Below are 13432 nucleotides of genomic sequence, written 5' to 3'. Positions count from 1 at the left end.
TTATTTTCTACCTTAAAATGGCTACACAAAATTCACAAATTTTGATAAGTTTTTTTTTAAATGTCCACTGGTATGACAGCTGTCACAATACAATCTAACAAAATTGTTTCGAATGAAGTTAGAGATAACTAATTGTTACTAGAGCCATCCTATAGAAAAAAACAAACGAACTTTTTGGCCAACCCAATAGTACTGATGAAGAGTCTTTAGAGAGATTAGAAATAGGACATACACATACTGAATTAAGTCACTGAAGATATAAAAATAGAGACTCGTTAGTTGGGGCCGTCACATTAGGTCTGGTAAGAGTTCAGTTTTCTGGGTGGGCTCTGATTTCTTTTATATCAGTGTTCACATATGATCCAATCATTTCTTCCCCATCATTGCTCCAGACAGTGTGCCTGGGGGAAGGTAAGGAGGAGGAGCATAGAATAGGTGCAGAGAATTTCCTTATAAGCTTGGTAGATAGGTCTCAAATATATTTAATACATAATAGGATATTATATAAGCAAAAAAACCCAATCATGTGCATATGTGCTTGTATCATGAAAAATGTTTATGATATGTTCAGAGGAGAAATATAAAGTACCAAAAATATTAATAGTATTCTTTTTTTTTGCAACATATATCTTTAGATAGAAACTATCTAGAAGGAGAAAATGAAATTCTAATAGTCCACACCTGAAATTATGTATTAAATTTTACTTTACTTTTTGGGGTATTTTGCATGTATATTAGATATTTTAATATGCATTATTATTATAATCAAAGCCAACTCTAAAGCAGTTTTCATTTGGGATGACAGTGGAGAATCAATGAAGCTGGAGTAAGGCCTGAGGGATTACAGTACAATTAAGAAGAACGAGCTTTAATGTGTAGACAATATATTTATTTACAGTTATTTTTATTTACTTTTTTAATAATTGTGGTCTTAGCTCCATTTTGAACAAATAACATTACTAGATTAATTTTGTATAGTTTTGGTAGATAAAACATTAGAAATATTGTAGTAAATCCTTAGGTTATTAGCTATATTTATTTCCTTGTTTTTTCCTATTTAATTTTAAATAAGTCTTACATTCCATGTTACTGAATAGGCCTTTTCTTTGCATTGAGACATCATGTTAGAAACTCTCCAGTTTTATTCTCATTTCAGTTATTAAACCTGTAATTTGAAGCAGCGTTCAGCAGATTGAATTGGGTTGACATACATTGAATCATTAGAATAGAAGAGACCTTGAAAGCTCTTCCGTAAGAGCTTTCTGCCTTTAAGCTAGTATCACATTATATCAGGATGAATTCAGTCTGATTTTTAAAGACCTCAAGAGATAGATTCAGCTCCCTTTGGTAGTCCCTTACAGTGTTTAAGAATAGCCACAGTCATAAAATTCTTCCTTCCATCTATTGGTGATCTAAGTCCTTCATGGTGTAGTTGAAGGCCATTTCCTCTTGTGCTGTCCTCAGAAAAGAAGAGGAACAGCTGTTTGCCATCTTCTTCAGTACTTAAGTCTTCTTAAATCTCTTTATCACTGCTTTTTTTCCCAGTTCTTTTTAGCATTCTTTGTCCTCTGAACTCTATTCATATTTTCTTTTGCTGTACAACTCTGACCTGAATATAAATTTGGCCAGCACTGATTGTAAATATGAGGATTACTGTACAGTTTCGAAGTACCAGATTTCACATTTCACGGAGTTCACATTTACGTATCTGTTGTTTCATTTGGGGTTATTTAATCTATGGTTCTACTTTGGATGCTATATCTGCATGAAACTGCCTTGTTTCTGCTCTTCTTTTTTTTTTTTAACTTGGTATGCTTAGATTCTTTGTTTTTCCACCCAGAAATATTTTATTTTGAATATTCAGTATTTTTCATGTTTAGTTATCCTTTTAATTGTTTTTTAAAAATTACTATCCTTTGGTCCAAGTTCCTAGATACTGCAGTCCTGTTACTAACTAAACTTAACATACTGTTCTCTTCTCCTAGTCACCTAGGAGAAGCATCACTTACGTATTCCTTGTTTATCAGGTTTGAGCTTTGCCTTGGAGATGATTCTTGGACTAAGGGTGGGCTGATCTAGTTGTATTTCTGTTCTCCTTTAGTGTCACTAAACTTAGTAGAATCCCATGTTTCTTCTCCACTGAATGTCCTGCTTACTAACAGCTGTTTAGTTCTTGAGGCAGAGGGTTGGCAGGACTCAAGTAATATGGAAAGCATGGTAATATGATGCCATAAGGGAGCACTGGCACTAAGTGTGGATTATGGGAAATTGTAGGTGCCTTTTAGTAACTGAATAGTGAATAAAAGGATAGCATTCTCTGAATTTGTTTATAGGTTAATAATTAAATTTATTTCCTAAAACTGTTCACAGTAATACTCTGTTCCAGCTAACCTCCACTTCCCAGCTTTGTCTACAAAGTGTTATCCAGTTAATCAGAAATTTCATTGTAACAAAATTCTAAAATTTTGCTAAACCCAAGCAAGTTTAACTCAGAGAGGATGTCTTTCATTCTGTGGAGTTCGCTCTCCTACTACAGCAACATTGTTGCCTTTGACTGTGGTCGTGACACTGATTATTTAGATTAACAATATTTTAGACAAATTATATGATATTTCATTTTGGTATCTTATTTTCATTTTTAATTCATATCAATAAGTGCACATACTCTCAATCAGATATCATTGTAGTGTTTTGTATGTATATTAAATACATATTTAAATAAGGTAAATTATTTATTGATTACCATTCTTAAAATTTATGTAATTAATTAAAACATACAAGATTTTTATAAGTACTGCACAGTAACCGATTGTGTCACCCACTGGAGTTCCAACATAGAAGAATTTTTAGTGTGCCTTTTTATAATTGGTTTTTACTTTAGGTTTAAAGTATTTCATTATTATAAACTCAGGTATTTTAATGGTATGTATGTTCTTTTTATCTTTTTAAAATTTTTGTTATTGTGTTATGTTACAAAAGAGTATAAGAAAATGGGAAATAATATTCACATAACATTTTACATCTGAAATACAACTGCAGTAACATGTTTCTGCTTAAAAAAAGCCATCAATGTTGGCAGCTCTTCAATGTTAGCTCTTTCCCCACCCCACACACTTTTTGCTTTACTTGTTTCTCAGAGGGCTTTGCTTGATGAAAAAAGTATCATTCTATTAATATTTACCACAAATCTTTAGAAACTTAAGAAAATGAAAATTATTCTTAATGACATTGCTGTGAGTAATGTTAAAGTAGCTGTTAAAGTAATGAAAAATATAAAATTCAGAATCACTGGCTCTCCATTTTCTTATAAAATATCCATATTAACCCACTGACTTGATTCATTTATTTCATAAATATCTAGTCAGTATCTGTTGAATGCAGAATTCTGTGCTAGGCACTAATGATAAAGCAGCCAGTGAAACACACAGGCACTTTGCCTTTGAGTTCACAGCCAATGACTATGCTACCCAAATGCCATAATTGTTCCCAGAAAACAATATTGCCATATGTTTCTCTTCATGCCATGAGAGGCCCTAATTCTTTGCATCTCTGGATAGATATCTTGTTGAAAGCATAAGGGCATGTATATCAAAGGTATCAAATTTTGACATTTTTGTTTCTAATTATTTCACTGAAAAATATATTTAAAGTATAGATTTTATGTTATGCTTTATATAAAATATATTTATAATATATAAACTATTATAAATATATAAAATATTTATAGTGAAAATACTATGATACCTGCCTAGGACAACAGAAGCATAAACAAACAATATGATAAAAAGAAAACTAGGCAAAGGTAGACTAAGTTTAAAAGCATATTTTACATAAAATAATTTATATTTGGATCTCTAAATAGATGTTCATTCATGGTATGTGTATTTGCACATATCAAGCACATGCAGCCTCTGCTAGTTTCTTTATATATTATCTGGGAGATCAAAATTAGCACAATCTCTTGTTAGCTCATTTAAATATTGTGGAAAAAATAGAAATGATAGAGGAATTTATGTTTTATCATGTGTATCTAAAACTGAAATAGTGTTTTACATTTGCTGTTTCATTAACCTCTTCTTGGAACTTTCAAATTGTGTACTTTCATTTGTTTTGTGTGTGTGAGTGTCTGTGCCTGTGGGTGGGTGCAGCTGGGTTATAAACTGGAGCCTGGGAAGTTTTTCTTGGCCTGGAGCAGTTCATGATCTATTTAGGGAAAACAGATTAGGCAAATCACTTAATCACAAAACAAGATTGCTGTTGCTATTACAGTTATATTAACAAAGCATAGGAAACCTAGGCTCTAGTTAATCTTGTTTGAAATTTGTCATGTAAAAATGTATTCATCTGGAAATAAACCGGAGATGTAAATGAATTATTGCATTTAGGCATTTAGATGTTTTAAAAGTTTTTTTTATATCAGTTTTCAATTTGATTCTTAGTTTATTGCACAAATTAGTAACATAAATAAACCATGGGTTCTAATTATTTATTTAGCTATCTATATAAAACTTTAAATCAATAAAAGTATGTAAAAGATGATTTTTAATTGTATTTTCCTTGAAAAGTTTTCTTGAAATCATCTTCAATAATAGAATGCATAATACTAATGTTAAGAAAATGTGCGTGGTTTATTTATTTATTTGTTTATTTACATTTTAGGTTTGAAAAATGTGTGAGTGCTAAGGAAGCTTTGGAGGCCGATCTTTATCAACGGTTTATTCTGGTGCTGAATGAGAAGAAAGCAAAGATCAGAAGCTTACATAAATTGTTAAGTGAAGCTCAAGAACGAGAAAACATGGAACACAAAAGGTATTTTGACCTTTCTGCTTGAGATGGCAGGTGTATAAATTTAAGTGGAACTTCTTCCCAAATGTAATGAAAGTTAGGTGCCATCTTTTGGTACTGTGAGATCATTTGGTAACTGGGATTGCATGCTCTTGCTCTTGGATACAGCAGGGTGGAGAGTTCTCAACATGAGCTCCCATGTCTGCCCAACTGTCACACCTACACCTAAATCAGGAAACTGGCAGGAAGTTTATCTAAATATTATTTGTTTAATTCATAGATGTCACTAAGAAATAGATTAATTAAAAACTTTAATCTTCTGCCCAACTAAGGAGTGATACATGCATTTGTGATCTTGATGTCTAAGTAACAGTTGATTTAGAATCAAGTGGTTCTAAGAGTGGATGTGTACTTGATTTTTAGGGAAGAATCACAGATGACTAAGAGCTGGTATGGCTTGGACAATTATAACTATGTTAGGCATTTGCAGTTATAGGTTTGGGTCTATTGTCCTGAATCTAAGAGAAAACATAGGTAGGTTTACTAATGGTATAATATAAAGAATATAACATTTGATATCACCTGGTCCTATTTCAAGTGCTGGCCTGGCGCTGATACTTATTGCTACATGACTTTGGGCAAGTTCTTTAAATTCTCTGTGCCTTACTTGGGTATCTCCATAGTAAGAATAAAAGTACCTGGCTCAGAATTTTCAGATCAGTTGAAAGGCAGAACTACTTTTGTAGGAGGATACAGCCAAAGGGTCCCCAAAAGAAGGATTTGGAATGGGGTCCAGAACTCAAGGTGTCCAGGTGATTTTAAGATGTCCTCACCCCCACCCCCCAGGTGTGGGTTGGGGGAAGGGACAAATGGAGCAGGGCCATTGAGAGCTGTTTTGCATAGCAACAGCCTTGCAGCTAACCTCTGGCGTGGTCATTTAACATATCTATAGCCTTTGGCTGGTTGCTTAGATATGTTAAATAGCTGTGACCAGCTCTGAGCCAGGGGAATGGAAGTAACTTCCCCAACCAAGATGTAACTGGGAGGCAGGTCCCCCGAGTTACAGCGCCTGCGTGGTAGCTCAGAGACGATTGGCTCCATGACATGGGGCCACGCCTGCCCAGACTCATGATGGCAGCCCAGTGAAGCTGGAAGGATATGAGTTCTGGCGTGTGAAGCCAAGTGTGGGAGGAGTCGGAAATGGGGCTGCAGAGGAAGACTGGTGCAGGGATTTAAAACCCAGACTTGGCGGCCATTGAGGGGAGAACCATGCAGCTGTGGCAGTGCAGGGAAGACAGCAGCCACTGAGGAGAGAACCATGCGGCTTTAGCAGAGTGGGGACTCCCGCAGCCGTGCAGAAACCGTCCGTGATGCAGCCGCCTGTGGCTCCTTTACCACCCAGCTCCGAGCCCCAGCCGTCTCTGCAGCCGTGGCCGCGAGAAGGGGCCACCAGTAAGTTACTCGGGAGCACCAGATCACTGCCCAGCCGCCGCAGCCACCGCCAGGCCTCCGCATGCTGCGCTCGGGCTCAGCCAACCTTGCAGCCATCTGCTCTGGCCAGGACACAAGGAGCTCCGGGCTAGCCCTCTTGGTGCTGCTGCTGCTGCCGTCGCTCTCCCAGAAAGGGGGATCTCACATGCCATCCCCCCCCACCCCCTGCAGCCATGAGAAGAATCACCACAAGGCTTTAGCTGGAGATCCTGGCAACACAACCAATGGTGCTGGGAACTAAGGAAGGCCTGCCAGCTGAGCACAAATTACTAGGAAAAACCGAGAGCTGCCTAAGCCACGGACTTCTATTTCTTTTCCTGAGATATGGTACCCCACACTGGGCAAAGGGGGGAAGGAAGGACTGTGTGTTTGTAGGTGTTTCAAGGGACTTTGGGATTTTGACAAAGACATTAAGTCATTACTTTTAGTCTGTATAACTTGAATAAATAACTCTTTTCTTTTTCACCAATCTCTAGCATGGAGAGCTATAATTCTCTGGCTTAGGGAAAGGTGAACCTAGTACAGGGGGACCCCAGGAGAAACGGGGATTAATTCCGTAGCATTGTGGGACCCTCTTCCCTGGTGGCCAATCGGGAAGGATCATGGGAAACCACATGCGCAATAGCTTTAAAGTAATGCAACTACTTGTATATACTCAGTAAAAGCCCACAAAAACTAGCCAGAAAGGATCCTCCCTATAAGAATAGAGTCCCTCCAGCCCATGAGGTCAATCTCGGCTTGGAGTTGGCCTGCACCCATGTTCTCTTCTATGAACTCTGGGTGTTCAGTTCAATTCTTTGTCCTGATCACTAAGAACCTGGTTACCTATGCCCACCTGTGACACTTTGAGAGTAGTAAAATACTTCACTGACCCATAGAAGAGTAGTATTTTGGTAGATGAATATGACAAACTGATTCCAGAATTATAGTGAGCACTCAACCACATTTAGGTTGGCTACAAGGTAAACTTGTTCTTAAGAGAATTCACATATAGTCCTTGAGATGCTTTCATCTTGATCATATGAGTTGATTTCAGTATATGTTTGTTTAATTATAATATTTCCCCATGGATGTTTTCTGTGATTACTAGTGAATTTGATATCTAGCCAGAGGTTAGCCAATACTTTACAATTCCAACATTCTCATTTTCTAGGGAAACTTCAACGTATTCTGAAATGACTGCTGATAGAGCCACAGTCTATGACGAAAGTACTGATGAGGAAGCTGAAAGTCTGCCTGATCCCTCAGTGTCAGCTCCAGGTAATAAATACATTTATTTCCTGTTTTGAATATTTTATTTGGGCCTATCACTCTAATGATAATAATCCGTAATGAAAAATGCTATGAAAAAAAATCCTTATAAAAACTCTTTAGACTTTTTAGTCTAAAACATCCAATACTAATGTTAACCATGAATATTTATTATAAAATGCAGCAATTCATTAGCAACAACAAAACAAATGAGTATGCTCACATACATACACACCAAGGTACATTATTCTTTGTTAAACAAGGATGCATAACCAATAAACAATATATGCCTTCATGCTAATTATCTCTAGCTCAAAGTTGGCTGCCCATAACACTTGAGATTGAATCTAGCTAGAGCCATGGGTGAGGGTGATGGAGCAAGGTGATCTAGAATGCTTTATCCTGAGGTTGAGACCTTCTCTCACTGTTCAGAAAAGGGATTGCAATGGGGTTAGATGGTGTCAGCGAGACAAAAAGGAGAAATAGCCCTTAAAAGTGCCTGAGCCTTTCTCAGTACCTCAGGTCAAGTACCCAGCATGCAGGTTTTTAAACAAACTATGGATTATTTTACTAGAGTTTTATAGATTTTCTGATGCATGGGTCACCGGCCAGCACTGATCACGGAACGCTGCGAATGGCTTGACGAAACTCGAGAAAAAACATGCATAGAGACAGACTAATTTCTGTGGAGAAGTAGGGATAGAACGGCCACCCCCTCTAGTGGGGAGCACGCCGATTTACTGTCCAAACCTGCTTTTATTGGGCTCGTTTTGCATAATAATTCAGGTAAAGTACATTACTCATTACGAGGAAGTAAGGAACAATAGATAACAAGGAAGTCTGAGGGCCTATTTTGAGTCAGGGTCAAAGAACTGTAAGACTTTGAGGAACAAACTAACTTCCTCCTTGGACCCTTCTCATTCAACTGAGAGCATTCTAAACAAAGAAGGTTTCACAGTAATTTACATATTCTTTCTTAGGCCTGATCACCTGGGGAATCTGCCCTTTATAGCACAGAGCTGCACCACCTTGTCAATGTTTCAGGCTTAGGTGGAGCAAGGGAACTAAGGCAACCAAGAGATAAGGAGATTTTTTCCCAGACCATGAGGACTCAGGCTATGTCAAAGCCAAGGAGCGAGGGTCCATCACCCCTTTTGCTGTAGCCCCCAAAGTCCTTCTTTTGGGGACCTCCCACGTGATTGTGCCTGTCTTAGGTTGTTCCCCCCTTGGGGAATCTTACCTGTCTTTAGCTAACTGACCAAGCTTTGGGGTTCAGTTATGAATGAAGCAGCAAAAGCAGCGCTCCTGCCAGGGAGATAAGCTTTTGTCTCCTTGCTGGCTTATGGTTCCAAGGGCGTTCCCTCAGCCTTAGCCTAGGCAGGGGTTACAGCTTCTAATACCAGGCAGGGCGGTTCCCAACAATTTTCTAGAGGGAGAAGCCCCTGAACTTATATTATACTTGTATGGTTACAACATAAGCCTACTATTCTCAACATTAATGTTGGATTCATTTATTTAGCAATTATATTTTTGAATGTCCATTATATCAGAAACTTTTCTATGTAGTAAAGAAGAAAATACAAACATTTCTGCCTTGGTGAAGTGTGATTTCTAGTCAGACAATAACAAAATGAATAAATTTAATGTAAAATATGTTAAGTGATAAACAGAAAATTAAATCGGGAAGAGATGATAGAAAATGCCAGGGTGGGAATAGGATGAGTGTTGTGACTTTAGGCAGAGCACCAAAAAAGTCCTCAGTCAAAAGGTGACACGTCTCTCTGCAGGGAGAGCATGCCAGGCATGAAGAACAGTTAAGTACAAAGGCCCTAATGTCCAGGCAGTAGACAGAGGAGCTTACCTCATGTGTTCAAGCAATAATGCTGAGGGCAGTGTGGATCAAGTTGAAGGATGAAGATAGGGAGGACTAGGAAAGGAGATTAGAGGTAGGCCAGATCATGTGCAGGGCCTTAGAGTAATGATTTTGACTTTTACTTTGAGTTGTATTGGAAACTTTTGCAAGGTTTTAAACAATCAAGTGACATAATCTGACTTAAACTTTTAACAATTTGTTAAATGTATTGGAGTAACGTTGGTTAATAACTTTATATAAGTTGTAGGTGTACAATTTTATAATACATCAGTTGTAAAATGCATGGCGTGCTCAACACTAAAAGTCTAGTCACCTTCTGTCACCATGTATTTGAACCCCTTTACTCTCCTCATCCTCCCTCTCCCTACCCCGTTTATCTCTGGTTCCCACCATACTTTTTGTCTATTAGTTGGTTTGTTTGTTTTCTTTGTTAATTTGTTGCTTTCTGTTTTATTTGCAATATAAGAGTGAAATGATACGGTTTTTAGCCTTTTTTGTTTGGTATTTCACTTCCTCAATGTTGCTGTTGGCTCATTTATTGCTTAATAACATGTTATTTAGCTTCCATGTCTTTGCATGCTTTTCAGTGTTCTTCTTGTGACTTTCATAGCACTGTGGTCAGAGAAGATGGTTGAAATGATTTCAATCTTCTTAAATTTATTGAGACTTGTTTGGTGTCCTAACATGTGGTCTATCCTAGAAAATGTTCCATGTGCACTAGAAAAGTATGTATATTCTGCTGTTTTGGGGTGAAATTCTCTGAAGATATCAATTAAATCCATTTGATCTAGTGTGTCATTTAAGGCCACTGTCTTCTTGTTTATTCTCTCTCTGGAAGATCTATCCATGAATTCAATGGTGTGTTAAAATCCCTGACTCTGACTGTGTTGCTGTTGATCTCTCCCATCTCTCCCCTAATGTCCAATAAGATTTTCTTTACTTACTTAGGATTAGGGTGCATAAATGTTTACTAGGGTTATATCCTCTTGTTAGATTGTTCTCTTTATCATTATGTAGTGTCTCTTACTGTAGCCTTGGTTTTAAAGTATAATATGGGATATAAGTATTGCTACCCCAGCTTTTCTTTCCTTTCCATTTGCATGAAATATCTTTTTCCATCCCTTTACTTTTTATCTGTGTGGATCTTTTGATCTGAGGTATGTCTCTTAGAGGCAGCATTTCTATGGGTCTTGCTTTCTTATACATTAAGCTACCCTGTGTCTTGGTTGGAACATTTAAGCCATTTACATTTAAGATGATTATTGATAGATATGTATTTGATGTCATTTTATTGTTAGAATATTTTCCTTTTTTCTCTCTCTCTCTTTTTTCTTCTTCAAACAAGCCCTTTAACAATTGTTGCAGTTTTGGCATTAACAAACTTCTTTAGCTTTTTTGTATCTGTGAAGTCCATTATTTCTCCTTCGATTTTAAATGATAGCCTTGCTGGGTAAAGTAGCCTTGGTTTTATGTCCTTGCTTTTCATCACCCTGATTATTTCATTCTACTCCCTTCTGGCCTATAATGTTTCTGTTGATAAATCAGATGACAGTCTTATTGATGTTCCTTTATATGTAACTACCTGCTTTTGTCCTTCAGCTTTTAGGATTCTCACCTTGTCTTTCGAGCTTTGTCATTTTAATTATGATGTCTCTTGGGGTAGGCCTCTTTGGGTCCAACTTGTTTGGGACTCTCAGGTTTCTGGACTTGTGTGTCTTTTTCCTTTATCAAAATAGGGAAGTTTTTGGTCATTATTTCTTCAAATAGGTTCTCTATCCCTTTTCCTCTCTCTTTTGCTTCTGGTATACCAATTATATGGATGATGTTATGGTTCCTGCTGTCCCAAATGTTTCTTAAGCTTTCTTCATTTTTTTAAATTCTCTGCTCTGCCTGTGTATTTTCTTCTACCTGGTCTTCCAAATCACTGATTTAATCCCCTGCTTCCTCTAAGTTACTGTTTATTCCTTCCAGTGTATTATTTATTTCAGATATGGCATTCTTTATTTTTGACTGTTCCTTTTTTATGGTTTGTATGTCTTTTTTAAAATGCTGTTGAGTATCCTTATAATCAGTACTCTAAATATTCTATCTGATAAATTGCTTGCCTTTGTTTCATCTGGAGAATTCTCTTTTTCTTTCTTTTGGGGTCAGTTTCTTTGTCTTCTCATTTTGGCTGCCTCTTTGTGTTTGTTTCTTTCTATGTATTTTGTAGATCTGCAAAGACTCTGATTCAGACCTTTGTCAGATGCTGCCTGTGATTGAGCCTGGGCAACCTGTTTGGAACCATCAGCAATCCACAGCTTGTGGCTCCCACTGCTGTGCCTGTGTGTGTGCAGAAAGAACCAGGCTTCACATCAAAGCTAGCTTTTGCCAGAGTTGGGCCTGGGGAAGGATCAGCTAAAGTCTCAGAGCTCCTAGAGTTCCACCTTTGTCTACAGGCTTTCTATTAAGCTTAAAGAGTGAAAGTCTTCCAGCAGTACTTTTCAGCAACAGGTCTGAAGCACCACAGAGTGTATGAGAGTAATTCCTGCATGTGGGGCTATTGTTTTGCCTCAGTTTGATACCATTCAGAGGGGAGCACTCTGCCTGACAAAGACAGCTCCTGTAGTATGGGGAATGACTCAATATAGGGATCCTGGCAGCTGTTCTTTCCGTTCTCTCCCCAGAGCCACCAACTCTAGACTCTACCAAGCATCTCTAGTTCAAATTACCCTCCCTTTGCTAGAGCCCAGGGTAAATGGCTACAAATGAAATTTTGTGCTCTGACCTTTTAGAGGCTTTCTAAGTCTCCAGCTCTCTCTCCCTGACAGACAGAAACACTGCTGCATTTCACAGCTGGATATTACCTGGGTTCCTTTATGCCTCTGGTGCTGTAACCTAGGAAGCACAGATTGGGGTGTAGACCCCACACTTCTCAGGGGGAACCTCTGGCCAACCCTTGAAATATCACTCCAAGACTTCAGCTGACACCCATAGGAGCCCAGCCACTCTTCTCATGCCTCCTCTGCACTCCCTACCAGTCACACTGTGGTGACTGGTTTCTTCTGTCTGTCCATGGTTATAAGGCTTCTTTCCAGTTAATGTTCATTTGGTTGTTCAGGATGATTTTTCTAATTTTTAGTTGTAATTTCAGATTGTTCTTGGGAGCAGGTTAATGTAGCTTCCTTCTACTTACTCTTCTGCCATCTTGGGTCCTCTAGTTTTTTTATTTTAACAGGATTAATCTGGCTGTGGTGTTGGGAATAGACTATAGGATGATAAGTGCAGAAGATATAACAGATGGAAAGGTAGATCAATAATGAATGAAGGATGAGTGTCTTAGATCAGAATGAAAGTAATGAAGGTAATAACAGGCAGATTCTCTAGGTATGTTTAGAGGCAGCAGGATTTGCTAATGAAGTATGTGTCATGAAAGAAAAACACTGAGAATGGTAAGTTTGTTGGACTGAAATAATATATACAGTTGGATTACTGAGTTGAGGAAGACTGAAAGAAGAAAGTTAAATACTCAGTTGTAGAAACATTAATTCTGACATATTGAAAGGGAGTTGGATATACAAATTTGGAGTTTGTTGGATATAAGTAAAGATATAAGATATATCTTATATATATCTTATCAAAGATATAGGTAAAGATGATACTTAAAGCTGGCTGAGATACCAAGGGAGATAGAGAAGAGTACTCTGCCCTAGTGCATTTGAATGTGTGGATGTGAGCAAGTGAGGAAACCAGCAAAGAAGACTGAAAGGGGCCAACCTGGAGGCAGCAGGCAAATACTGTAAAGTGTGGTATCCTGAAGACCAAGAAAATATATGAAAACATTGATCAGCTGAGTTAAATGCTGCAAATTAGGAAGGAAATAAGGATAGAGGATTGAAGGATTTAGCAACCCAAGTGTTACTGAGGACCTTAATAAAACATTTTCAGTGGAATGGTAGGGAATAGGAGAGAATAGGAGGTTCAAAATCCATAAGAGGAGAAAATTGGAGAGAAGACAGAAAGCCTAAACAACACTATTAACCTGGTTTGCTT

The 13432-nt window shown here is 37.7% G+C and overlaps 1 protein-coding gene across 2 annotated transcripts in view; it reads left to right on the top strand.

Annotated features, from left to right (window-relative positions):
* XRCC4 (X-ray repair cross complementing 4) overlaps positions 1-13432 on the top strand; it is a 218388-nt gene that overhangs the window by 87042 nt on the left and 117914 nt on the right. For both annotated transcript variants that reach the window (XM_045847762.1, XM_045847763.1), the window contains exons 5-6: positions 4660-4809; positions 7430-7536. In XM_045847762.1, the coding sequence (XP_045703718.1) occupies positions 4660-4809; positions 7430-7536 (257 nt within the window). The remainder of the gene's footprint in view (positions 1-4659; positions 4810-7429; positions 7537-13432) is intronic.

The sequence above is a fragment of the Phyllostomus hastatus genome, unplaced genomic scaffold (genome assembly GCF_019186645.2).
Source record: "Phyllostomus hastatus isolate PE091 unplaced genomic scaffold, TTU_PhHast_1.1 phas_contig_58, whole genome shotgun sequence".
Lineage (NCBI taxonomy): Eukaryota > Metazoa > Chordata > Mammalia > Chiroptera > Phyllostomidae > Phyllostomus > Phyllostomus hastatus.
Note: the sequence above shows the minus strand (reverse complement) of the source record. Positions and strands in the feature narration are given on the sequence as shown.